Genomic DNA, 27474 nt, shown 5'->3' with positions numbered 1-27474 from the left:
TAACTCTTGGGCTCAAATGATCCTCTTACCTCAGCCTCCCAAGTAGCTGGAATGACAGGCACCTGCTACAAAACCTGGCTAGTTTTTCTACTTTTAGTAGAGATGGGTCTTGCTCTTACTTAGGCTGCTCTCAAACTCCTGAGCTAAAGCGATCCACCCACCTCAGTCTCCAAGAATGCTAGGATTACAGGTGTGAGGCACTACAACCAGCTAGTTTTTCTATTTTTAGTAGAGTCAAAATCTCACTGTTGCTCAGGCTAGTCTTGGACACCTGAACTCAGAAAATCTTCCAGCATAGGTCTCCCAGAATGCTATGATTTCAGGCATGAACCACTGCACCCAGCCTCAAGCTTATGTTCTTTGATGACCAAGCCCATGTCTTGCTTACTGTATTTTAGCTAGCACCTACATAGTGCCTGGCATATTATAGGTTGAATGAATGAATACTTGAACCCACAAAGTCTACACTAAATCTAGAAAGTACATTGTACTCAGTGTAGAGTGACCAGACAAACAATTGACACCCAGTGAAGTAAGAATTTTGGACAATGAACAATTTTTAGTATAAATATATTCCAAATGTTGCACAGAAGACTCACTAAAAATTATTCATTACTATCTGAAATTTTCATTTCACTGAGTGAGCTGTATTTTTATTGACTAAATTTGGATAATTCTAATCTAGTTATTGTAATAAACTAAGGTTTATTCAACAAGTATTCATTGCTTCATTAAATTATGAAATGACATAGTGCATGCCTACCATGGGCTAGGGACAGTTCTATTCAGTGAGGACTCTCACTTCAGGAGCATATATTTCAGGGGGAGATTAGCACGGAGATGAAAAATAAATAAATAAAGTAGTAAATTGGCAAAATAACTTAAGTTAATGATAAATAACATGAAAGAGTCAAGCAAGAAGATAAAGTAGAGAGCGAAGGATGGATCAAGGGCTCCCTTAGATACTGGGTGCAGGAAGGTAGTGGTGTAAGTAACCAGGGAAAGAACATAAAAGGAAGAAAGAACAGCAAATACAGAGGAACCTAGGCAAAGACCAACTGTGTCTTTAGTAGAAAAGAGTGAAGACCAAGTGGATTGTTATGGAGTGCTAAGAATGTGGTACAAGAAGAAAAAGCAACCAAAGCAAGAGCCAAAGCGTGCAGAAGCCTGCATCCATGGTGCGGCATTTAGATTTTATTCTAGTAAAGTGGGAAGCTCTAGCGCGGTCGAGGTAGGCAGTGGTGTGATCTGAAATACTTTTACAAAGCCCCTCAGAGTGCAGTGCAGAAATGCACGGGTGGAGGGGAGTAGCAGTCAGAAAGTGAGGGGTGCTACAGGCTCCAAGCAGGCTGAGACAGGGGTGTGTGCATTGGAGATCTAGGTCTGGTACCAGTAAAAATATTTATGAATAATTTTTAACTCTGGAAGCAGAGGGGAGGAGTTAGAGGAGGGGAGGAAGCCATATGCTTTCTGCTTCAAGATGTCCTGATCCAGGACTGTGTATAAGAATGACTTGACCTTCTGTGTTCTTCATTCTCAGCTGCCTATATTGGCATCGTCTGTAGTTAGCCTCTATTTCCTTGAACTCACCGATGTCTTCAAACCTGTCCACTCTGGATTCAGCTGCTATGACCGGAGTCTTAGCATGCCGTACATCGAGCCCACCCAGGAGGCCATTCCATTCCTCATGCTGCTCAGCTTGGCTTTCGCTGGGCCAGCAATCACGGTAAGAATTGCCCCTCAAATTGCATTGGCTAGTCTCAGGAAACTATAAGTCACCACACTTTTATAATAAATGGGTTAAAAGCAAAAAACGAAAGCGAACTCTTAAGTCTTGAATTAGGAAGATGATGTCTTTGAGATATTTTGACAGCACAGATGAAAATAGTTAAGAGCTTAAAATCACTGACATTAAAACTTAAAGATTATATGATTTCAAAATTGATTGATCCTTCATATTTACTTTTATAAATTATTATGAAAAGTTTTATAACTGTATAATTCTCCTTGATTGGCTTTTACGACATTTCTTAGGCACTTCTTAATTAACATATTTCTCATATATGTGTTTGGTATCTGAAGCCTGGAGAATAAGGTGGGTGAGGGGAATATATATGGTTAGAATGATATGGCTAACAAATTGTCTTCTCACAAAATCCATTTAAATATCACTCACTTTCATTTTTTACTTGATTCTCACTTTCTATTAATGTTAAGTCGTGACCATCAAGTGTAAACAAGTCAAAACTCACATCTTAGCCGTATGTGTGTACAAAGGTTTTACTATTTAAATACTAACATTAAATAGTTACGGTACTAGATACCCCAGTTATTCTGATTTGGTGTCTTTATGCATTAGATAGGATTATCCAATTATAATGTTTACCCCCAAATTATGTATGTCTGTTATATATTAACTTAAAAATCTAAAATAAATAAAATGTGTACATAAAGAAATGTCTTAGTCTTATTGGGATAGACTTATAACGTTCATTGTGTTATGTGTTAAGACACATAGAGAATAAGACACTTTTAGATAAATCTATGGATAAATAAGACCAGCCAACCCTTCCCCTCATCTCATCTGCCTCTAGACCACTTTCCAAAGGACAGGAAACATGTTTCAAGGTTAATCATGTTTATTTTTGCCAGCAAGAACTCCTGTTTTGCTTTTATTATGCTCATGAATGTCAAAAGAAATGGTTACTAAATTCAAATATATATTTCAATGGAGTTTTTACAAGATATTGTGATGAATTGGCCTATTTGGGTTCAGTTTCAGAAAAGCCTCTGAGTAGATCTTCTAAACTCTATCCTTTTATATAGCTCTGGATTTTAAAAAAAAAAAATTCCCCTCCCTTATATTAAATAATCATAGCATGCTATTTACACTACAAATAAATTATATAAAATATTCTCAGAAGATAAAATTGGAACTTCATTTCCCATAGAACTTTATTATATTTAAAAGGTCTCAGAACACTTTGTAAATTAATGAGTTATTCTGCAGTGACTCCCAGATGATTAGAACTATTAATGATATACTTGGAAGTAGCTGAGGCCCTGAGATGAATAAAACGTTTTAAAGTGCAATATCACTTAGAAAAACAGCATTTTCCTCTCACTCTTCTAAAGAATTATGACAAGAATCCATACCATCCAGTTACTTGACCAGAGCAGAAAGAACGTAGGCTTTAAATCTATCACGCCAGAAAGCATTTATCCTAATTAGGGGATGTGCCCCAAATTATTACAATTACCATTTTCAAAAAAAAAATCCATAAAAACTATGACACAAATATTCATGAGTGCTGAACAGACTGTGTTGATATTTAATCATGTATTTAAATAATTTGCTCTTTGTATATCAAGAAGTTTTCCTTCCCTAGAATATTTTATAAAGTTGCTAGGAAAGCAAATTTAACTGTGGCACTCCCGCCAGCACTATTTCATCACAGGATGCTTGCTTCCTTTGCTGACACTGTTACACATCCTGGGGACGATGACCTTGGCCTTGTCACTGTGTTAAAGCTTCTGTTGACTCCCTCACCATAATACATTCTCAATGTGCAATGTAGGGATGCTTTCTAGAGGATTTGGGATTGAAGCTTTTTTTTTTCTCCAGCCCTGATTAATGAAAAAGGGAAATCCACCAGGGTTCCCCTGTACAGAGCTGACCTGGGCAGCTCAATGGCAGCTCCTTCAGTGGAGCCCTGCTCCAAGCCCAGGTCGCCACAGGACTTCCACAGCTGATGCGTTCCTCTTAATCACGGGGGAGGCAGACTAGGCAACTATCTGTATCTTAGAGTCCCTAATTTCCCCATATCACACCAGGATGCTCTGGATATCAGCAATTCTTCTCTGACTAGTTCCATAGAACTTGGGGAAAGAACTCCATGGTAAGACAAATCTGGTCTTTGCTGACATTAAATAATGGTTTTTTTACACCTTTTTTCTCTAAAAATATACTCCACTTCTTCTCGTTTTGGGTCTAATTTGATTTTTCCCTATGTGTTTAATGGCTTCTCCCAATACATATATTTTCTCAACAGTGATCTTATGTCTGTTGTCATGTTGTTAATCTAGACCATCATTCTGTCTCTAATCTTACCACACATATTACCCGTCTAACTTCTTTTCTACCTCTTCCTAATGATGAAAATAACAGACTTAATCTCTCACTTTCAAGGAGGTCATTTTCTTTTTTATCTTTATGGTGGAACAAATCCATTCCAAAAATAGAGTGGTAAAGAGATAGGGAAGCAAAAAGAATCCTTTACTTGGAAACAGCTTTTATTCCTTTTTCTATTTTTTTTTTTTTTTGAGACAGAGTTTAACTGTGTCACCCTGGGTAGAGTGCCATGGCATCAAGCTCACAGCAACCTCAAACTCCTGGGTTCCCGTCATTCTCTTGCCTCACCCTCCTGAGGAGCTGGGACACAGGGGCCTGCCACAATGCCCGGTGGACTTGTGTTAAGAGGAGTTTCCTATTTGTTACAGATAAAGCAAAACATAAGATCTCACAATCAGTAATATTCTCCAAAAGGGCCTGCATGTGAATAAAAGGAAAAACAATTTATTTTTTATATAGGAATTTAAATGTGAATCATTTAGTATTTGCTTCTCAGATATTTTTCTGCTTTGAGAAATGTTTAAAAATAACTTGTCTTCGTGATGCTGAACATGAAACTGGAAAAATGCCTTTCAATCTGTGCAAGGCATATTCTTATTTCTCTGAAATTGCCCTTAAATTGTAATATTTCTTCCTTAGTGTTCAGTTTTCATTTACTTTAGAGTGGTAAGACAGGCATTTTGTTTAGGTCCTTTGGCGATCATTTCTCAGAGAAAAAGCACAAAATATATGTGTTTATCACAAATCTTCATAATGGCTATGTGAACAGAAAAAAAAATATGGTTTCTCTTCTCTGGAAAGAAAATTTTATTGCATATGTGTATTAAAGGATGAATACACCTCATTTTATAGGAGAGTTCTATCAGAATTCAATTATAGTTCCTAGCAGGTAGCCTTAGCTTTAGGAGACTACACAATCAGCATTAAGAATATTAAATGTAGGGCTTCCAGAATTCATTGGAAATTTAAAAGTTGAGGATGCTGTGATGAATGTTATAATCTTTTTGTTTTGTTTTATTTTATAAGAAAGAGTTTTTGAATTGTAAGTTCTGCCTGTGTTGACAATTCTAAAAGCAATCTATTTCCTCTCAACAATTGCCCGGAAATGGAATCATTAAATTATCTCTTCCCCAAACCCATCCCTGATTTTAGACACACACATACACACAAGGTACTGGGTCTTTTCAAGGTTGGGTACAACACCAAACAGAGATTCATCCTAAACTATTTTCTATTTATAAATGGTAACAGCAACAAATAATTTTATTGTTAAAACCTAAACCTTGGCTCCATATTGCAATATAGCAATATGGCAATTTCCTTCAGAAGAGGAAGTAAGTGGGAACATTTGGAAATACATCAGGAAGTATCACCCCTTACCCCGAGGAGGATTCTATCTTTAAGCCAAAGTGAATCATTTTGAAAATTCATGCAATGACATATAAATTGAGGTTAAGTGAAAAGAAGTATAAGGAGAAAATTAATGGGCTCCTTAGTGGGAGAGTTGAGTGATGTCAAAATAATGGCAAAAAATCTCTCTTCATGGTACATAATGAAGCCAAGTAGTGTTGATACACGCATTGCAGTTTTAAGCATATTAAAATAACCAAAATAAAACTCCTTAAATGTCAAGGTCATTTGAGATAATGAGTGTGGTGTTGTATGACCCATTTCCCTCATAAATAAGTTGTACAAACAAATTTTTATATAATTTAATACTCAAGGGCAAGATGTGAATCATTAACCATATAATTGAAAAGATAAAACAAAATTATTCACAGAATTATGAAGAAGTGAAGATGAATTCACTGTCTTTTGGTTCTACAAAAATGCATTTCAGGAATAAGTGGTTGATTTTCTAGAAATAATTAATCTGAAATATCCATGATATTATTCTGGGGAAGTATTGTATTGTCACGTTTGTCTACACATGGTATGGCATCTTTTTATATTTCCAAGTCTAATTTGAAGCGCTAAGTGTGGGATGATATTTTTCAAATATAAAAGGTTAACTCGATGTTCAGTAATTTGAAATAAATTCCTTTTGATTATTTCTATAATGATCAATCTTACAAGAGTTTATCATGCCACATACTTTTTGCATGTATAGGTAGAGTCCATTAGGAGAATTATTTTTTATATTTCTATACAGATTAAATATTCTTTATAATTGTACATATATCATATTATCTACTGAACTTAATATAGCAAGTTCAATATTCAAAACAGAAGACCACATGCTTGGTGTCATTAGTTTTTTAGAAATGTCGCACTGTAATTTTGAAGACTTCATAAGATACATGTTAAGGTAGTAATGAGAGCTGGGAGGTTTCCCTTAGATAATCTCCTTTAGCCCTTGCCATGCTTATAATCCTTACAGTCACAGAATCCCCCACATCTGAGGGACTGTTAGGATCTCATGGAGCCCTACTTTTCTCAGCCCCATAAATTTATACGAACAAATATATACAAACAAATAACCAATTTTACAACAGTCTTGTAGGCACAATAATCTGAAATATTTGAAAGCTGGTTGCATAAATAAAACATATAATTTCAAATCTTACTTTTCCACATATTGCATAACAGACAACCCAAATGCCTGAAGGAGTTAGCAAATTTTAATTCCCACAGGAAAGGCCAAAAACACAAACTCCATCGTGCCCAGAATGGTGCTACATGGTGAGGATAAAAGGTAAATAAATGATCGCTCTTCTTTCAGAGGGTCCTGGTCTAGTGAGAGACAATCAAATAAACAATTTAACAAAACTATGCTGGAGGGAAGGGCAGGAAGCCACGTAGGAGACATGATCAATTCAGGGTCCGGGGAGAGGGTTCAATGAGAATTTGCTGAAGGAAATGATGCCTAAAAATTACTGAGTTCCTTCACTGATCTCGTGTGTCCTAAATCCTTCAGCAAAGTGCACTGTTCCTTCAAATGGTCCTTCTGATGGTACATGCGGTTGTCTCTGGTGAACACATTGGCTAACTATCTCTACCTAGGAAATACTGCCCTGCTGACCTAAATTCGCTTGTAATCTGCATTCTCCAATAGGATAGCCACTAACCACATGTGCCTACTTCATGTTAAGTTTAATTTTATTTAATTTGTAAATAATTAGGACAATGAAATAAGATTAAAAACTCAGCTCCTCATTTGTAGTAGCTTCATTTCAAGGGCTCGGTCGCGGCTACCGTACTGGACGGTGCACAACGTAGTCCCATTATCACGGAAAGATTCCTGGGGAGGCTGTGCTCTAGATAACACCTTCTTACACTCACACGCTTTCCATGGGTCCATCCTTCTATTCAATCCAAAATTGGTTTATTGACCTAATTAACCAGTACCCAGGAGTCCAGAAGATCCAGCTAACTCAGTGCCCTGATTAATCACTTCTCACAGCTTGCGCCAATACTCAAGAGAAATGGCTTCCCCCCAGAGCATTTTAGAGTAACACATCTTCGTTGATTGATGATGTGTTAAGAGAGGACATATGATTCTTTATACCTGCTGATAGAATGGATGTACCAAGAGTTTTGCCTGAACACCCTTTTGTCTTTGCAGATTATGGTAGGAGAAGGAATTCTCTACTGTTGTCTGTCCAAAAGAAGAAATGGAGTTGGACTGGAGCCAAACATTAATGCTGGAGGCTGCAACTTCAACTCTTTCCTTCGAAGAGCTGTCAGATTTGTTGGTAGGTGTGGAGAACTGCAAAGAAAGGAAATGTTGCTTCAAATAGAACTGTTATATTTAATTACAGATATTAGGTCTCTAACGCTATAATTTAGATGTATAATTTCAGTACAGGAGTTTCACATTCCACAAGAAAACTGTTAAAACACCAAATCTGGGCTTTGTATATGAAATGTGTTCTTTACAGATATGGCCCTCGTTTTGAGGGTTAACATGCCATGAGTTTCAGTACATATGCACAGACACACACACACACATATATATATATGGTTGAGGTATGAATTTACTTTGAAATGGTTTCACTGGATCTGTGTTCAGTTTTTTTAAATGGAGAATAAATATTAAAAGGCAAATATGAATATATAACTTTCAAAAAATTACTTAAGTCACATTAATAATTCCATTGTCCTAGAGCAGTGGTTCTCAACCTTCCTCGAATACAGTTCCTGTGGGTCACGACCCAGAGGTTGAGAACTGCTGTCCTAGAGGATTCTCATCCAAAAGTTATCATACATAGAAATGTCACCATTTTGCCAGTGGCTATTTTTCCTTGACGATAGCCTCTAACTTCACCTCCTATTTTTTATGAGTTCTAGAGAAAATCTCTAGGCCTGGCTAAACAGCATCTGAATCAAATCAGTTTCTGAAAATTCATCTCTTCTGACTAACATGGGACTATCCTTATGTTGTTTGAGTCACAGGCTTTTTCTTTTCACTGAGTGGAATAGTCACCCACAATATGTCACACCAACCTGAATGTTTTATATTTATCCCCAAGAAGTCACTATAAAATTATTTTTACCTATAACATGTCACCTTAAAAATATAGACAGCTTCATTAAATACCTAGTAGATAATTATCTATCACCTAATTATAGAAACATATATAGTGAGCAGACAGCTAGACTCCCAAGGATAAGGCCAACTTTCTCTCCAACGAGAGGAAAAATTGGATGAAAATCATGCCCCAGACGCTGCTTCACCAGCATTTTCTTATCATCACAACAGGCCAGTTAGCTGGATCACAGACTGAAGCAAGGAAATGAAACTCCAGAATATGTAGCTAATCTCAGAGAAAGTTCCCCCTAATGTAATAAAATGCGGTTGACCAAGGGGAATGTACCCTCTCTGAAATAGCTCATGCCTGGAAGAATTATCTATCCTACGCTAGAGAACAATGTTTCAGAGTCAGCTGTCTATAACCCCATCTTCTGTAGGGCCAGAGATTCTCCTTTTCCCAAGGTAAAAGTAGGTGGCTTTCCTTTTTTATTCAAAGTCTTGTCCAAGACCTCACATGCTTCTAGGGATCAAGATATAGAAATAAAATTTTTGTGCCGTGAATCACAGGTGTGTGGATGGAGACGGAATTAGGGGAGTGGTGATTAGGCGACAGTAGACAGAGAAGAAAAATGCGAACAGTAAGGCACGCAAGCCCCAACTCTGGGTCTTCAGGTGTCTGTTACAGAACTATTCAGGTGCCTTTCATAATTATTTCTATGTGCAAAATATGACTCAGAATTCAGGCCATCTAGTCAGAATGAATCTAGGGTGTCAAGACAAGCTGGAAAGTGCAGGCAAGTTCCAGACCATGTGAGCCGAGAGCTAGCCTCTCAATGGTAAAGCCAACCTAGCAACTTCCAGCAGACGTGGAGTTCATGTGCACAAGTGTATATCTAGAGTTGTGACTTTTTGGATACAAAAGAAAAAAAGAAAGAATTTGAATCAAGGGATATAAGAACATCTCCCAGTTCCAAGCCCATAGGCAGGCTCCCAGGATATGATTGTTGTTTCCATAACAGGCCCTGCCTACCCTCCTCTCTGTTTTAATTAGCATTCCTAGTACAACTGACTTCAGTTTGTAGGGAATTAAAATGGATTCTGTAGACTTTGGCAATTGTGGCTAAAGTTAGAGACCATCCAGGAGAGAGAGCACTGACAACTTAAACATGTTAAGCAATTTAAAGTCACTTTCAATTCAGCCTCATTCCCCATATTTAATCCCTCTCAAATCACATAGTTGGTCACTGAAAATATTCCCAATGTCCTACAAGTGACCTATACTTACAATGTTAAGAATTGGCCCTATTTAACCAAACTGACGAAGGAGCCTCAAATTACGACCTTGGAGATATTCATTGACCTTATTTTGGTTCCAAGTACCTGTTTAGAAGTTTAGTAATTTTCTATACTATCTTCCCAAAATGAACTTAGAGAAGATATCACAATAAATTTCAATATTGTCATGTTAACATGTAATAAACATATTTGCTGTTGACTCAACATCAGCATTAACCATCGACGTGGTAACAATTTCTTCCATTCTGTTTATAGGTGTTCACGTATTTGGACTCTGCTCTACAGCTCTCATTACAGACATCATACAACTGTCCACAGGATATCAGGCACCATACTTTCTGACTGTGTGCAAACCAAACTATACCTCTCTGAATGTATCTTGCAAAGAAAATTCCTACATTATGGAAGATATTTGCTCAGGATCTGACCTTACTGTTATCAACAGCGGCAGGTTAGACACTGAGATCTAAAAACATTCTAGCTTGGTGTTTTCATTATTCAGTAATTGCTGGGGGCCCCCTTTGACATATGCCTGTTCTGTCATAATTTTGGTTTTATTTTTCCTTTCAATTCAGTAACCTTTTCTGTGACTGTATCATAGAAACCTATTGGTGGCTCATTCCAAAATCTTCTTTCTGTCTTTAAATTTCAACCTCAGTCTCAGCCTCAGCCTCAATCTTGCCACTTGTCCTTATATCACCAAAATCCACTCATATTTTGCAATCTGCTCTATACTAATTATGATTTTAGGTTACTAGACTTGGTTTATTTTGGATATTTATAACCAGTCATGACTGACAGTCGATATACAAGTATGTTTTGTATTGGCTTAAGTGGGAGACTAAGCATCTATGATAGTTACAGCTCTATCTCTAGTTATGTTTTATCAAAAGAACCATGTGAATTTTCCTTCTGGCAGAATTTGAGAAGGGGTAACACCTAGGACTACATATGTTTTCTTTGAATGAACACAAAAGATCTATACAGCCTCTGACCTTACAGTTTAGAAAATAAATTCAGGAAACTACCAATGTTATAAATGTTTTAAATCAATCAAGTAAAAATAAATTTGCATGAAAAAGATTGTATTTTAAAATCTCAAAAGGAATAAATTACAGATGGATAAGGGCCCAGAAGTCATTATTATAAAAAATGGATATGCCCTTCAATTGGTTCCCAAAGATGATTAAAGAGCCAAAAATAAGTTAAGAGCTACACCTGAAAAACCAGAGCCTGATATTATGTGATTAGACACAGTCAAGTTCTCACAAACTATTCATTAATTTGGACCTACGTTCCAGAACTATGTCCTCTATTCTTTCTCAATCCTGTTATCTTTGTTGCATGGCAATCTTCTTTAGGGTGCCAGAAAATTGGGAGAGCACTAATATAAGTGAACTTTATTTTTCCTATTTTTTTAATCCATAGAAGGAAATTGCTATTCTTCTTTTGACTGTCCTTCCACTACCCTGCATTCCACCTCTTCTTCCCACATCTTAAATTGTTTAAACAATGTTATCTGTGATTCTTTTTATTTTATTTTATTTTATTTTTCTTAAATCATACCTGTGTACATTAATGCAATCATGGGGTACAATGTGCTGGTTTTATATACCATTTGAAATGTTTTCATCAAACTGGTCAACATAGCCTTCATGGCATTTTCTTAGTTATTATTGTGTTAAGACATTTATATTCTACACATAGTAAATTTCACATGTACCCTTGTAAGATACACCACAGGTGTGGTCCCATCAATTACTCTCCCTCCTCCCATCCTCCTGCCTCCCCTCCCCTCCTTCTCCCTTTTCTCCTTCTCTTGGGCTATAATTGGGTTACAACTTTCATAAGAAAGCTATAAATTGGTTTCATAGTAATACTGAGTACATTGGATACTTTTTCTTCCATTCTTGAACTACTTTTCTAAGAAGAATATGTTCCAGCTCCATCCATGTAAACATATAGGAGGTAAAATCTCCATCTTTCTTTAATATTATAATATTAAATGCATAATACTGCATAATATTCCATGTTGTTCATATACCACAATTATTTGATCCATTCATGGGTCTATGGGCACTTGGGCTTCTTCCATGACTTGGCAATTATGAATTGGGCTGCAATAAATATTCTGGTACATGTATTTTTGTTAGAATGTGATTTTTGGTCTTCTGGATAGTAGAGGAACTATAGGATCAAATGGCAGATCTGTGATTCTTAAGATGACAATTATTGTCAAGTAGAATATACAAAGAAACATCTTGATTAAAACTGGGCTTTTCTTATGCTTTCTAGAGTATAAAAAAAAAACACTTAGATCCACTACTGTGATAAAATAATTCACCTTTTAAAATTTTCATGCAAATAAAACCATATCTTTAGGAGCATAGAAAAAGTTTAAAGCCACTAAACCCTGGGTTTCATAAACTTTTGCTTTGAGCTGACAATACATGGCTCTGATATGGAAGAACAACAGAAATGCTTTCTACTTTCACCCCTCATTCCAAAAGTGTATCGTGGTGGTCCCTTGCCAAGGTAGCAGTTATTTCTATCAGAACACACATCACTATTTTGTATTTGTTAATATTAATGGTGATTAGCAGTGTTTATTTCCCCACTCAGGCCTTCCCCAGAAAACTAAACAGAAATTAAAGTTATTGCTTATTGCCCTGTGGCTTCTATATTGAACGTTTTAACCAGCCAGTGTTCTTGAGATGATTGCTGGTGCTGTATCTGAACTTAAAGGCATAATTTGACTGTCTTCCTTTGGCAGAAAGTCATTCCCTTCTCAACATGCGACGCTCGCTGCCTTTGCAGCTGTGTATGTTTCGGTAAGTAACTGGCTCTTCTTTGTTGAGTTATGTTCTACGAATATCAGAGGAGTTAAGTGTTGTCTCTAGATGACTAATCCAGATCTGTATAATAACAGAATGATAAACTGGAGCACTGCAGCCCTTCAATACAGGGGATTCAAAGCAGAAATCATATACTACTATAAAAGTAATACAGTGAAAGGATTTTTCTACTCAATTGTAATCATATTTGTTTAGCCAGCTAGCCCTTTAATTATACTTTCTGAGAAAGTACTGTGAATGGTGAGAATGTTACTAAAACTGAAAGAATGGTATTATGCCCACACTCTCACACATACAACTCTCAGTATTTAAGTAACAATGATAAACTCCAGGTCAGTGTAAATTTGATCAGTGTTACAGAATGAATAGTCATTGTGTCTAATGGATACAGTGGTCCCTGAAGTCTTTGGGGAGAAAGATGTCCTGAAATTATGTGACAAGTTACATGGAGATTAAAAAATTAAACAACTAATTCTACTGCTTCATTTCTTTAAGTTTTCATGTAATTAAATGAGAGATGTGTTATTTATTTGATGATATTTTTATGCGTTTCCTTTCTTGGCAGATAGAGAATACAGCCATAGCAGGGAAATGGAGCAGGAAAATTGATATCAAGTGTACCAGTTAGAACTTTGAGTTTAAAGTTTTATTTGATTATAATTTACTAATAAAATGGCCTTTCTAACATACTTAACCCCCTTCTTTCATTTTTAAGATGTACTTCAATTCCACATTAACGGATTCCTCTAAGCTTCTGAAACCTCTCTTGGTCTTCACATTTATCATCTGTGGAATCATCTGTGGGCTAACACGGATAACTCAGTATAAGAACCACCCCGTTGATGTCTATTGTGGCTTTTTAATAGGAGGAGGAATTGCACTGTACTTGGTAAATAATTTATTATTATTTTTTGACAAACCCCAGTTTAAAATGGCAGACATGCAAAGACTATTTTGCACTATCATAAGTTACTTGAAATACATTTCATATTCATGCAACAATCTCTGGCTGCATCTCCATTCTAAGACAGAGCACATATCCCACTTTCAATAAAATAGTTTACTGAACTTTTACTATGGGCCAGAAATTGTGATTTTAGAAGGACTGTTGCTTTTTATCTTATGCCACCAAATGGGACAGAGCAGGTATTACTAATTATAATCACACAAAAGAAGATGAATATTAGTGACAATAAGGTTAGTGAAAGTAAAGCTTTAAGGAAAGGTTATATAACTCTCAGCAACACAAACTCAGCACGTAAATGTAACTATGATCCAACTAATACTGAATTCTGTAACAGTATTTTCAAACCTGATCTTCCTCTAAGGGAAATAGTCCCCCAACATAAGGAAACTGAGATTGTCCATTTAATTCAGTTACGCATTCATTCATTCATTCATTCATTTTACATTTATTCAATATCTAATCTGTGACAGGCACTAGACTAAACATTAAAACTGTGAGGAAAAAAACATATTCTTTAGAAGTTTTGAATGTAAACAATGACATAAATATAAATGATTTCATTATGTTACATGATCTCATAAGGCAGGAACAAAGTGCATTAGGAACAGCACACTGCCTAAGGAAGTTAGAAAAGCCTGCACGAAGTCATGTGTTTTTTTAAAAACTGAGTTTCTTAGGGTCAGGAAAGGAGCAAGGGCCTTCAAGAGAAAGAAATGACAAAGAGATGGACATGTGTGAGAGCAAATATTAGTGGCAGGTGAGAGAGCAGGGAGAATGAGAGCCAACAGGCAGCTTGCTAGCTTGGCAGAATGGACAGATGTTGACTTCAGACAACAGCAGCAGGTTGGTGCAGAGGGAAGGAAGTTCAGGAACTCAACTGAATCAATAAACAGTTAGAAATGTGTGTGTGTGTGTGGATTTCAAAAGAGCAATCAGTACTGGAGAAATAAGTTTGGAGGTCAGGGTCATTACAGCAGAAGTATCACTGTAGTTCTTTGGGGTCTAGAAAATTGTCAGATCTTAAGAATAAAAAGGAGCCACAAAATACTAACATACAAGTAACATGTAGAGGAAAAGGCAATGAGGAAAACTGAGAGGAGCTGAGAGAGAAATAAAAATTGATTAGCGATAGCCACAGTTCTTAATCGTCATCGCGGAGCATGTGGGAAAGGTATTACAAGAAAATGATTACAAAAATATAGTGAAAGTGCTTACGTGTGCCACGATTTTATAAACTTTTTCATTTTTGTGAACTAACCTAGTCAGAATTGTTGCTTTAAATCTCATTCTTACCTGTTTTTGTTAGTGGACGGGAAAGGGATCAAATTAAAATGAGTGTGCCAGGACTCGTCCGTAAGCCCATGTTGCTCATGGGTGTGTCGACTGCCAACACGTGTTACAGAAGAAATAAAGACTGAGACTGCCCCTCTCTCATCCATGCATTGTCTTTGCACATGTGTAATATCGTAGTATCCTAGAATTCACACAAGCTTTACAGTTCAAAGGATTTGGGGCAAATTTTCTGCCTTTCGGCCCAGTTACACAGGCTTGGTGAAGCACGTTTCTTCACCTATAAAATAAGGGCAACGACTACATGCCTCCTGTCCTAATAAACATTAAACAACCACAGTCTTGCGTGGCATAATGACGTTTCAGTCCATGAGGGGCCACGTATATGATGATGGTCTCATAAGGTTATGCTACTGTATTTTTACTGTAAGTTTTCTGTGTTTAGACATACAAATACCATTGTGTTACAGTTGCCTACATAGTCCGTACGGTAACCTGCTGTACAGGTTTGTAGCCCAGGAGCAATAGGCTACTGCACGTAGGCTGGGTGTGTAGTCGGCTCCCCCATCTAGATTTGTGTAACTACGCTCTGATGCTTGCATGACAAATCACCTATGGACACATTTCTCAGAATGTGGCTTTGTCATTAAGCAACACGTGACTATACCTTTATATCCCAGGGCTCACAGTCAATACGCAATCAGAGCTTACAGGATAGTGGAGGATTTTCCCAAACTTACAAATTTAAGTACAATCGTTAACAGGACATTAGGTAAGGCTGTTCATTCTGGTGAATTCTAGTGGTCAGAGCATAGATAAATAGTACTTAAAAGAACAATTTAACCAGGAATTAAAATAGCTGGGCAGGCAAGAGCTTGATTTGGTTCCATTCCTGTTCGTACTCTATGCTCTAAAACTGGAAAATTATCGATTCTGAGCCAATTTTGTTGTTTACCGTTAACCATTCTATAAGATATTGCATCGCTAATATTTCTTTGTTCTGACTTGAAAAGTAGACAGTAGGTACTTTCTTTTTAAATTAGCCCAGTAAAGGTATGCTATAAGTATCTGTTTGATCGATCTTATTACTAAACCAGTATCTAAAAACCTGAAAATCCAACAGGGATTAGATCTACCTTGTGTCCAAATGGTAATAATTTTGAGTCTAACTAAACTTTGGCCTTTTCCAAACTTTGGCCTCTCGTGTAAAACAAACAAAAAATTGATAGACTATGAAGAAAAGAATAAATAAAATTTAGCTCAAATTTAGTACAATGATACCAAATTAATCATATAGGATTTCCCAATTCAAGGCCAAGTTTAAATAACAAAGGAATAGGGGTGCTCCAGGCTGGTGATGGTTTCTGCTGTCTCTTCCAGGAGCGCCCTGTAGGGAGCTGAACGCACAGGTTGTCCTCAGTGTAACTTGTAACCATGTCTGTTTCCGACCTCATTTCAAAACCTGATATCCTGATTTATGAGTCATCTACTGTTGTATATTTTCCGCACCTCTTCTGCTTTCCATCATAAAGTATGATTGAAAATGGAAGGTAACATAAATCATTTAAGCCATTTGAGATGCCAGTCACAAGAAGTTCTTAAATCCAGAAAAGTGACTAGCTTTGAAAAGCAGAAAAATGTCCTGGTTGCTTGCATTGTCTGTCTTTTCTTTTCAAAACATACAGTGGATTTCTGAGCCTTTTAGGGCAGCGATGTATGATACAACTTACAAGTCATTTCCCCACATAATTGTAGCTTTGTTGTTGCTGTCGTTTGAATTAATCAGTGTTGCATAGGGAACGCACACTGATCTATCCATATGTACTCCAGGGCGTACCCTAAGGGAAATTCTTAGTACCTGTGTCTTCCGGGACATGATATTATGGTTTTCTCTTGAACACCAGGGCCTGTATGCTGTGGGGAATTTCCTACCGAGTGAAGAGAGTATGTTCCAGCACAGAGAAGCCCTCAGATCGCTGACGGACCTCAATCAAGACCCCAACCGAGTATTATCTGCGAAGAACGGCAGCAGCAGCGACGGGATCGCGCACACGGAAGGCATCCTCAACCGCCACCCCCGCGACGCCAGCTCGCTCAAAAGGGCCAACGCCGACGTGGAGATCATCACCCCGCGGAGCCCCATGGGGAAGGAGAACATGGTGACCTTCAGCAACACCCTGCCCAGAGCCAACACCCCGTCCGTGGAGGACCCGGTGAGAAGGAACGCGAGCATTCACGCGTCCATGGATTCCGCTCGCTCCAAGCAGCTCCTCACCCAGTGGAAGAATAAGAACGAAAGCCGTAAGCTGTCCCTGCAGGTTATAGAGACTGAGCCCGGACAGTCACCGCCCAGATCCATAGAAATGAGGTCCAGCTCGGAGCCGAGGGTGGGAGTGAACGGAGACCACCACGGGCCCGGGAACCAGTACCTCAAGATCCAGCCCAGCTCGGTCCCTGGGTGCAACAACAGCATGCCCGGGGGGCCACGGGTGTCCATTCAGTCCCGCCCTGGGTCCTCGCAGCTGGTGCACATCCCCGAGGAGACCCAGGAAAACATCAGCACCTCCCCCAAAAGCAGCTCTGCCCGGGCCAAGTGGTTGAAAGCGGCCGAGAAGACCGTGGCCTGTAACCGAAGCAACAGCCAGCCCCGGATCATGCAAGTCATAGCCATGTCCAAGCAGCAGGGCGTCCTGCAGAGCAGCCCCAAGAACACGGAAGGCAGCACGGTCTCCTGCACCGGCTCCATCCGCTACAAAACGCTGACGGACCACGAGCCCAGCGGCATCGTGAGGGTCGAGGCCCACCCCGAGAACAACAGGCCGGTCATCCAGATCCCGTCCACCGAAGGCGAGGGCAGCGGCTCCTGGAAGTGGAAAGCCCCGGAAAAGAGCAGCCTGCGCCAGACGTACGAGCTCAACGATCTCAACAGGGACTCGGAGAGCTGTGAGTCCCTGAAAGACAGCTTTGGTTCTGGAGATCGCAAGAGAAGCAACATCGATAGTAACGAGCACCACCACCACGGAATCACCACCATCCGCGTCACCCCGGTGGAGGGCAGCGAAATCGGCTCCGAGACGCTGTCGGTCTCCTCTTCCCGCGACTCCACCCTGCGGAGAAAGGGCAACATCATTTTAATCCCTGAAAGAAGCAACAGCCCCGAAAACACTAGAAATATCTTCTACAAAGGAACCTCCCCCACACGGGCGTATAAGGATTGAGTGGCGACCGTCCCATCGATCGGGCTCCTCCCAAAAGACAGCGTGTCGATTCTACCCGAGCTTGTTCCAGCGGCTGGGAAGTCTCACCCAACGGGACGGTCCAGCACAGCGCGGGACTCTTAACTCTGAGGAGCTACTACCCTTAAACTTGTAGATTTCACATCCAGGGGAGGGAAAAGCACAATGCAAGAACCTAACTCACCGGGTAATGCGAAGAGTTTGCTTCAGACGTGTGGTCCAGCTCGAAAGGGTTTGCGGAAGACAGCAACAAAAGAAAGCGGTTTCCTTCCAATGTGTACTGTTTCACTTCCTGAATGTGCCAACCATGGGGACTTTTCTTTATAATTAGCTGTGAGAACCCCGGACCCACACAGGTTTTCCCTACAGCAGAGGCCATGCAGAATTATATATTCATTTTGCAGAATCTGCACCTAAAGCTCAATACGGGTGGTGCTGATCACTAGCGTACGTATACCATGTAAACTCTCTACTTAGCTGTGAAAATAGTGACGTGCAATTCCTTGTCAAAGAAATACTAATTTATTAAGAAGATGCTGGCTGCTTTGTGTTAGAACAGGACACCCCCCCAGCTTCTCCATAGTGGCTGTCAACAGTCAAAATATAAAAAAGGTTTCTGTGCATTTCTTCAAAATTCTGCTTTCTTTCAACAGGAAAAAAAAATTGTGTAGGAGTATTTTCAGAGAAAGGGAATAAGGAGTACTTCTCTGCATAGTTTTTTCTGCTGCTTCCTTCTCATTTAAATACAGGTACTGCTAATGAATTTTTAGTGCACACATTTGCATAATTTTAAAAATATATTGTTTTAGAGAAACTTTTGAAATTGTTGTGATCATCTTTTGCTTTTTTTGTGGCTTCCTCTTTCTTTCCTGGTTTTAAATTTCTTTCGATGTTATAGGTATGTTCTTCTGTTTTAAAAGAGAAAATTCCGATTGGCATTCCTTGAGGAAAACATACAGCTGTGAATTTACGAACGAGAAATCTGAGCCAAAACTTGACATTGTGAGTTACATCACCAGAAATGCTGGTCAAGTGTACCCTGAGGTATCTCCAACCCGTTGGCTTAGGTTGCGACCTTAACAAGTAATCTAAAAGTTGTATTTGATTCCAGATCATTAATTTTGTTGATCACCCGATGACCCTTAAATTAGAGCCACAGTAATTGGATTTGACCCTCTCCCCCAAAATATTTTTGTTAATTGGATACCAACAGGAAAAATCTGGAAAAAATACAAACTCATAGGTAAAAGTATCTCATGCTATAAATTAGAATGTATTCCTTCAAAATAACTGAATAGGGGTGCTTCACGTGCAAACGACACTTTTTGCTACCTATCTTGAATCAAGCCTTGAGCCTAAACGCGAGGAAGCCAGTATCATTGGTAAAAATATTAAAAACAAAACATTTTGAAGTCTTTTCCAACTTAAAAATTTCCAGTATGAGAAACATACACTTCTCAGCATTTAGTATTCCATCTTTTCTACGCCATTTCTAATGTACACTTGATGATTGCCAAGGGAATTAAAGCAAACAACAGAACTGGTTGATCTGATTTGAGTTCACTTTGCAATGAAAATAAAAGTAACAGGAGTTGTTTAGAGACAAAAGAGGTACCACATCATTATCAATGTCTACACGGAAAGGGCAAAGGTTTCTAGAGAAACCAACTTCCTAAGGTTTTAGGAATTCAGCTGAAACCAGCAGAATTGAAAACTCTGGCAATAAAATACAGACTCAACCAGATCCCTCCTGGCAATTTCTTTCTCAGAGAGGGGAGTGGGAGTCAAATGTTGCCTTCCCCACTTCTCACCACCACCACCACCATCACGACGCTCTTCGTGGCTGGCGCCAGTTCACAGAGGGAAAGGTGGGCTGGTCTTAGTACTCTGAAGAACAAAAAAAAAAGCTGCAGCATTTCAGGTGCAGTCTGGTATTTCCTAATCTTTCCTATTTCTTAAGACGAGATTTTAAAGTACTTCTCAAGTCATTGAAGTTTTTTCTTTTGTTTACATAAATATTGATATATTCTTTTTCTACTCAAAGTGCCAAAGGCTACGGTTTTTAATAACTTAACAAATTGTACCACATTGTTAAGGAAATATAATGATAAGACACTAGAACTCAGACCTCTGCATGTATATTTGATAACACGTCTTTTGTAAAAAAAAAAATTACAACAAAAAATTTGTTTACATTCCACTGGTACCTTAATTTAAAATAAATCAGACTAACAGGTGGTATCTCTTCTTAGTATTCTATTTATCTTATTCGCTAATGGGAGCACTTCTTTCTTTGTTAGGCCATGCTTTATTGATAAAATCAAGTATTGAATAAAGAGAGTTAATTATCTTTTTAAAGTAAATAAAATTATGAAAATATATATATATGATATATATATAAAGTATTGTGTTTAATAAAATGTTATGCAATGTTTTCCAAACTGAGAAAGTTTGTAAAGTGCTATAAATGTATTTTGTTAAGTACAGATCAAAGCTATTGTGTGAGTATATTGTGCTAACATCATAGAAATAAAGATTAGATTTCTTCATCAAAATGGGCACATTTTGGTTTTTACATCAGAGTATTAATGGATAATAACTTCACTTATAGAAAACTAGCTGAGAAACTAAGAATAAATTAAAATTAATTATGTTTATAATTGTTTAGCAGAATGTTTCTTTAGGAATGAAAAATTTGTCAAACTATGACGTTTCTTTATTGTTTAGAATTTTAATTTTCTACTTATACTTATTTAGATGTATTTTTCATATATCAGTGTTATCATATATAAAAAAGAAAATTCAGAGGAGTGAGAGTCAATTGATCTGAATCAACTTTTAACTAAGAGTAGTTGATGTGTGTATTTTCCCAAATAGTATCACTCTCTGTGCCATCATGGGCATTGGTGTCATCAGCTTTTCTTAAAAAAAAATCTTTCACTGTTAACTTCAAGATTTTCTTCTAAGTCATTAACACTGACTAGTTATTTGAAATTTTGAGACCACACCCAGGACCTATGCAATTTTGGAACTACTTCTCTGGACTGGCCTGAGAGCTATCATTGTACAGGTTCTGACAATTAAGCTTGAGAACTCATTTTACAAAAAGTGCTTTGAAGGGTGAACTAGGTGTTGGTATGGGAGCATAGCTTCACAAGGGGAGTATTTCACAGGCAACTGCAGTACTACTCAGCCATGGGGTACGGAGCACTTTTTCTAGGATGAGTTCATGAACTTAGTTGTATGACATTGCACAAGTAAGAAGCTGTCACTAGGGATCATGTTCTTTCCATCTTTTACAGGTGGAGTCTTCACTTGGTATCTATGAATCATTTTATATTAAAGTCAAAGGGAATATGGAAATGTATGTGATTCAGAGAGAAATTTCATCTAAGTCATATGACTGAAAAAAATTAAAAGATGATTTAATCTAAAAGAAAAACAAGGCCGGAACAATGAAGAATGGCCTGTTTGTGATGGGACACACCATTTTCTCTGCCTTGATTATAATTTCAATAATAAGTAGCACAGGGATGACGGGTAAAATCTAGTCATAGAAAACCCTGGCGACCATGCTCTCTAGTAGACAGGAACTCTCTAGAGGAGCATTTGATGTGGAAATGACTTGTATTTCACTGTCCATACCATTGCTAGGTAGTGAAAGTCTCTAATTGTATGGATTTGTGCACCACAGTAAATGATGAGTAAAGAGCTGTGTGAAACTGTAGTTCTGCCCCCAACTCTACTTAACAAACTCGTTGAGTGTCCATTGTATATCCTTTACTCCTCCTGTCCTATCATTCTCATTTTTTGCCAGAGAGAAATATGTATCTAAATTCTAAAGTGACCTTTTAAAAGTGGTATAAAAGGAAAAATGAGAGAACCGAATTTACATAAGATCTCCCATTCCCTGAGTCACATCAGGATGTTTTAGACCTGGCTACTTCCTAATGGGGGTGGGAGGGAGAAAGTCAAAAGTAAGTTGCTTCCTTTGTCCTTAAGAAGATGACTTAGAAGTGGCATCCATAATTTATAATCCACCCAAATGGCCCAAACCACATGAGTTTATCCCCTCTTTTGGGGAGCCATATTTTAGAGTAGACAAAGGATTTTTAAAACTCAACAGTTTAAAAACATATATAACAAAGTAAACAGAAAACTATGAGTAGCAAACAAATTAAAAATGAACAACAAAAATATGTACTTATATTTCACCAAGGAGGGCATACAGATGGAAAATAAGCACACGAATAGATATTTTACATTGTTAGTTATTTTGGAAATGCAATTCAAAACTGCAATGAAAGATTACTAGATAGCTATAAAAATGACCAAAATTAAAAATAGTGGCAATGTTAAAATACTAGCAATAGTATGGAGAAACGGAATCACTTGGACTTCTCTATGGGGCTGTAAAACGATACAACCATTCTGGAAAACTGTGTGACAATTTCTTTAAAAACTAAACATATACTTAGCATATAACTCACTAATTGCACTCTCAGGCATTTATCTCACAGAAATGAAAATTTCTCTCTTCAATCATTAGAATTAAGTTCCTAATTGCATACTTGTATACATTCATAGCTGCTTTGTTAGCAATAGCCAAAAAGCGAGAACAACCCAGATGTCCTTTGATGGGTGAATGATTAAACCAGCTATTTAATCTTACCATGGAATGCCATTCAGCCATAAAGAGAAATGAAGTATAAGACACACAACTTGAATGAATCTCCAGGGGGTTATAGTAAATGAAAAAGGCAACATCAAACAGTTACACACTATGTGAATTCATGTCATGCAAGAAATTGTACAGATATGAGCAACTTATATTTGGAGATATGAGTGAGTCTTTGGGGCCATCATTAATATACAGCTTCCAAGATTGCTCTAATTGTCACATTTTTTCATCAGAATTATAGGCAGAAAGGAAGAAGTCAAGGATCAGTAGCTTCATCTTTAAGAAGATGTGGCTAGCATCATTTATTATCTATCCAGTTGGTCCAACTGGTTGGTTCTCTCTTGCTGTTAAGAGAAGCTGAGGGATATAGTCTGTCACTGGAAGGTCCCGGCCCAGCTAAACTTGTGTGTCTTTAATTAGGACGCAGAGGATAAGAATGATTGCTGGAGACTAAGGATCAGTCTCTGTCATATCAACTTCAAGACCCTTTACAACATGACCTACAAACCCTTATACTTACTACCTCTCCCAAAAACCTATTCCTGCAACAGCCTTAGCTATAGGTGGGTAGATCGAGAGATAGATGACTTATAGATAGATAGATAGATAGATAGGATAGAGATATGGGTAGATAGATGTAGATATACATAAATGTAAATATAGACAAAAATACAGATATAGGTAGATTTATAGCAGGCTTGGCTCCATTTACATATATAAAGGCAAGCCTGTTTGTGTACACACAGGGTTTGTTTTTAACTCCCATTCTGAAATGTCTTTACTCTCTTTTTGTTAAATCCCCTCTGTCCTCTAAGCTATTTACTAAGTCACACAGCTGGTAGATGTCAGGGGAGCACCAACAGAAGGGGACAAATATCTTCTGTTCACTTTTTAATCTGTCATAATTAACACATCACCCCACCACATGGATTGAGCACTCAATAAGCATTTTTAAATGAATGAATCTTCTGACTCCAGAGTCAGTACGTTTGTCAAAAGGCCTAACCTGGTCTCTCCCTTTTTAAACGACTTATGACTCTTTGTTCTGCATAACCAGTGTATTCACTTAATCACATGGTTTGTACTATTAATCAATTTGATTATTGAGGCATTGAATATTTACTACATGCTAAATTGTAATCTCTTTTTAAGTAGCTCCTAAGTACAATAGGTCTTCAACAGATATAAGAAGAATTGAATGAGTACAGTGTGTTCTATCTGCTGTGAATGACAAAGATATTAGCATAAGTAAGTAACAGAATTTATGACATAAAGGAAAATATGAAGGGATTTGGAAGAGAAGGAAGTGTTTGCCCATTTGATTGTGCCCTGAACTTTCACAGTTCTCAGAAATCTACTGTGAGATGCAAACTTATGCTATTCATGCTTTTCTCCTTTTTCTTATTTGAAACATCTTTCAAAAGTGTTGACATAGTAAAAGCCAGATTTCTTGGAACAAGCCGTCTTTTCATAGTGCATATGATTTAACAACAGTTGTTTGTTCAAATGTTCCCACCTCCACAGTAATCTTTCTGGAAGCAAGTGCCAAAAAGGTGTACCTACTTATTCTATCATTTGAAAAAAAAAAAAATAGAAAACCGTCATTATAGTCAAACTTTTAAGGTTATTTTTTAAATTCAAAATCAGATATTAGAGCCCAGGACCTGCAGCGGTTTCTGGGTAACTGCCATATGTACGCCTCTCTTACTTCCACCTAATCTACCCCTGGATTATCATCACGCTATTTTTCAGAGTTCTGAAGTAGTGAGTTCTGGGGGCCAGGCTAAGTATTCAAATTCCAGCTTCACCTACTGTGTGTCACAGTTTTCTTGCCTGTACAACTGGTATAATAATTTAGGGTTATTATGGAAATTAAATAAATAAATATAAGTAAAGTATTTTAAATATTGTGTGATGATTGGTCAGCAGTGTTAGTTCTTATCTGTGTTATTTGCCAGAGGTATGTGGCTTCCTTATCTCTTGCTCTTACCTCTCTCTCGGATTCTAGAATGAAATGCACAAGTGTCTCCTTGATTGATATCTCTACTAACTTATCTATCATTACCGCAAACTTAACATTTTCAAAATCCATTTCCTGATTCCTATTCCCAGACTTGTTTGTTCCTCTGATTAATAGCAGACTACCTTCCCACCACAGCTTCAAAATGTAACCCAGCTCTAATCCCTCTTCCTGTCATCATGCCTTTACCTTTAACTAGCCCATCGTCAACTTTTGGCACTTTAATCTAGGCTTGGGGCTTCTGTTTGGGGCAAGCAGAATGAACTTTGATGAGTATACTTATTAGCCTGATTTGATCTGATACATATAAATGTATTGAGACATCACTATTTACCCAATAAATACGTACATCTTGTATATGTCAATTAAGCCAATAAATTAAAATAAATAAAACACAAATTGGATTAGATCTTCTCCAAATGGCTCAGGGAAATTCAGACTCTAAAAACATTAAAAGTTTAGAAATGGTTTCCATCTCCCTTCACTGGCAGTTAGAAGTTTCTTAATGAAGAAACCTCGGTATCTATTGATGTCACTTGTGAAATGGAGAATGTTTAGTGAGCTCAATCTGAACAGAAGATTCACTGAGAAAAGATGGTAGCTGTCATCTTCAACATTACCCATGAGATCAAAGAATAGCTGGTGACCTCCATTAATCCATAGTCATCTCTATTATTGATTCCCAAAACAATTATTTTAGTTATACAACTGGGAAATATTTATTATTCACATTCAAAATGTCTATGTTTCAGACATTCTGTTGAATTTAAATCTTTCAGTGTCTCCTGGTAGTGATAGGAAACAGGTTTTTGATGATCCTAAAAGTTCTGTGGTTGTTTTATTTGGAAGAGCAAATAGTTCAGTGTACATTTTATAATCACAGTCTTCCAGAGCATAATTCTATTAACTACTATCTACTTTCTTAAAAATTAAACATCTTTGAAGATAAAACCAAGTTAGAGGATTGTTAACATCAAACTCCTCAGCATACATATAGCAAGGTTAAAATTTACATCCTACATACAATTTACAAAACAAGACAAAACACTTTTTTTTTTTTTTTAACCATTACTTTTTTAAAGCATGCTTTGAAGCACCCAGTCTTGGGTAGTATCAAAATTTCAACTAAAAATATATCAGCCATTTTTCCTACAAAATAGATAAAAGTTTCCTGGAACAGGAGGAGAAAAGTAAATGTGTCCAGATGGAAGTAAGGTTAGTCATAACCAGTCCTTCTGCTGACCCTTGGATTTTATTCTGAGCCCTCACTAGCTTCCATAGCAGTGTTTTTTTGTGCTGCTGGCACCTGCTGCAGCCATGGGCAGCTGGAAAAAGTGGAGGCCACTCTTTCAGTGTGTTGGCCCCTGTGATTATCCTTCACTGTGGTCCTACCCCTCCACTTGTTGAAATTCTAGATTCTTGAGTCTCAGCCATATCTTCTCTCTCACTCCTGGTGAGGGGGATGCTGCAGCGGAGCGTCTCACTCACCTCTTTCCACAGAAACCCATGGCAGATGCAGCAGGCCTCATCTTAGCTCTCTTCTGTTGTTCTACTGGGCACAGGAACTTCTGTTGCCTGCACACCATAGGGAAGTCAAAATTAATGGGTCACTTTTTCTGGTCCTCTCTGTTTTTATCCCTATATCAGAAATTTCCAACCCAACACTACACCTTGAAGCTTATAAAATATGAACAAGATATCTTTTCTTCATTTGAGGAGCTCATAGACTGGGAAGAAGAAGATGAACAAAGAAGGACATTTGATGTGGTAGGTCTCAACCACAAGGTACATAAAGATGGGAGTGATTACACACCTTAGTTCTATTTATCTATTAGAAGCCATAAAATAGGAATTCTGGCCTAAAATGAGATCATTTGTTAGTAATTTATAATCAAGGCAGTTTCATTATAATTGTTTGACGGTGACTCTCTGCCACTTTGATGGTTTTCTGGTCTTAGAGAAAGACTATATAATAAATTCTTCCTTATTCCAATGACTACAGTCAACTAATCAAGGCAGGCTCTCTACTGCTTTTGTACATATGCAGAATTAAGGCAAATACTAAAAAAAAAGAAAAGAAAAGAAAGAAAAAGTAGAAATTTCTAACCACACTGCCAGAAAACTGGTCACTGCAAATGAAAAGCCAAGTTAGTAGAATATATCTCAATGTTCCTGAACAAGTAATCCCCAAAGCTGAATTACTAAGTTCAACCAAATCCACCTTGGCTCAAATAAGTGAATTGTGAACCAATAGCCATAGCAGTATCCTTAAGTTCTCCCATAACCTAAAGGAAATCAAGCAAAACATATTTCAGCTAAATGATATTCTTAAAGGGTATAATTAAAATATCTGGGGTTAAGGAACTATTTTCAATTATGTGAGCAGACTCAAACAACCAGTAAGGGATAGTAAAGCACAGAGAATCTAGTTTCAGTGGCAAATCTTTACTACCTCTCTTTCTACTATAGAGAAAATGAAAAATGAATTTTATTATTTCTAGATGATGGTGCTGGGATCCAGGT

General features: G+C 37.6%; 1 protein-coding gene across 2 annotated transcripts in view; it reads left to right on the top strand.

The window, feature by feature from the left end:
* PLPPR4 (phospholipid phosphatase related 4) overlaps positions 1 to 20805 on the top strand; it is a 44246-nt gene extending 23441 nt beyond the window's left edge. Inside the window, exons 2-7 of one of the 2 annotated variants that reach the window (XM_003784124.2) lie at positions 1541 to 1726; positions 7698 to 7827; positions 10158 to 10353; positions 12676 to 12733; positions 13473 to 13646; positions 16919 to 20805. In XM_003784124.2, the coding sequence (XP_003784172.1) occupies positions 1541 to 1726; positions 7698 to 7827; positions 10158 to 10353; positions 12676 to 12733; positions 13473 to 13646; positions 16919 to 18232 (2058 nt within the window). In that variant the 3' untranslated portion in view covers positions 18233 to 20805. The remainder of the gene's footprint in view (positions 1 to 1540; positions 1727 to 7697; positions 7828 to 10157; positions 10354 to 12675; positions 12734 to 13472; positions 13647 to 16918) is intronic. The other variant, XM_003784125.2, reaches the window with a different exon arrangement.
* The last annotated feature ends 6669 nt before the right edge of the window (positions 20806 to 27474 follow it).

Source organism: Otolemur garnettii, unplaced genomic scaffold (genome assembly GCF_000181295.1).
Source record: "Otolemur garnettii isolate 467f Iridium unplaced genomic scaffold, OtoGar3 scaffold00010, whole genome shotgun sequence".
In the NCBI taxonomy this organism is placed as follows: Eukaryota; Metazoa; Chordata; class Mammalia; order Primates; family Galagidae; genus Otolemur; species Otolemur garnettii.
Note: the sequence above shows the minus strand (reverse complement) of the source record. Positions and strands in the feature narration are given on the sequence as shown.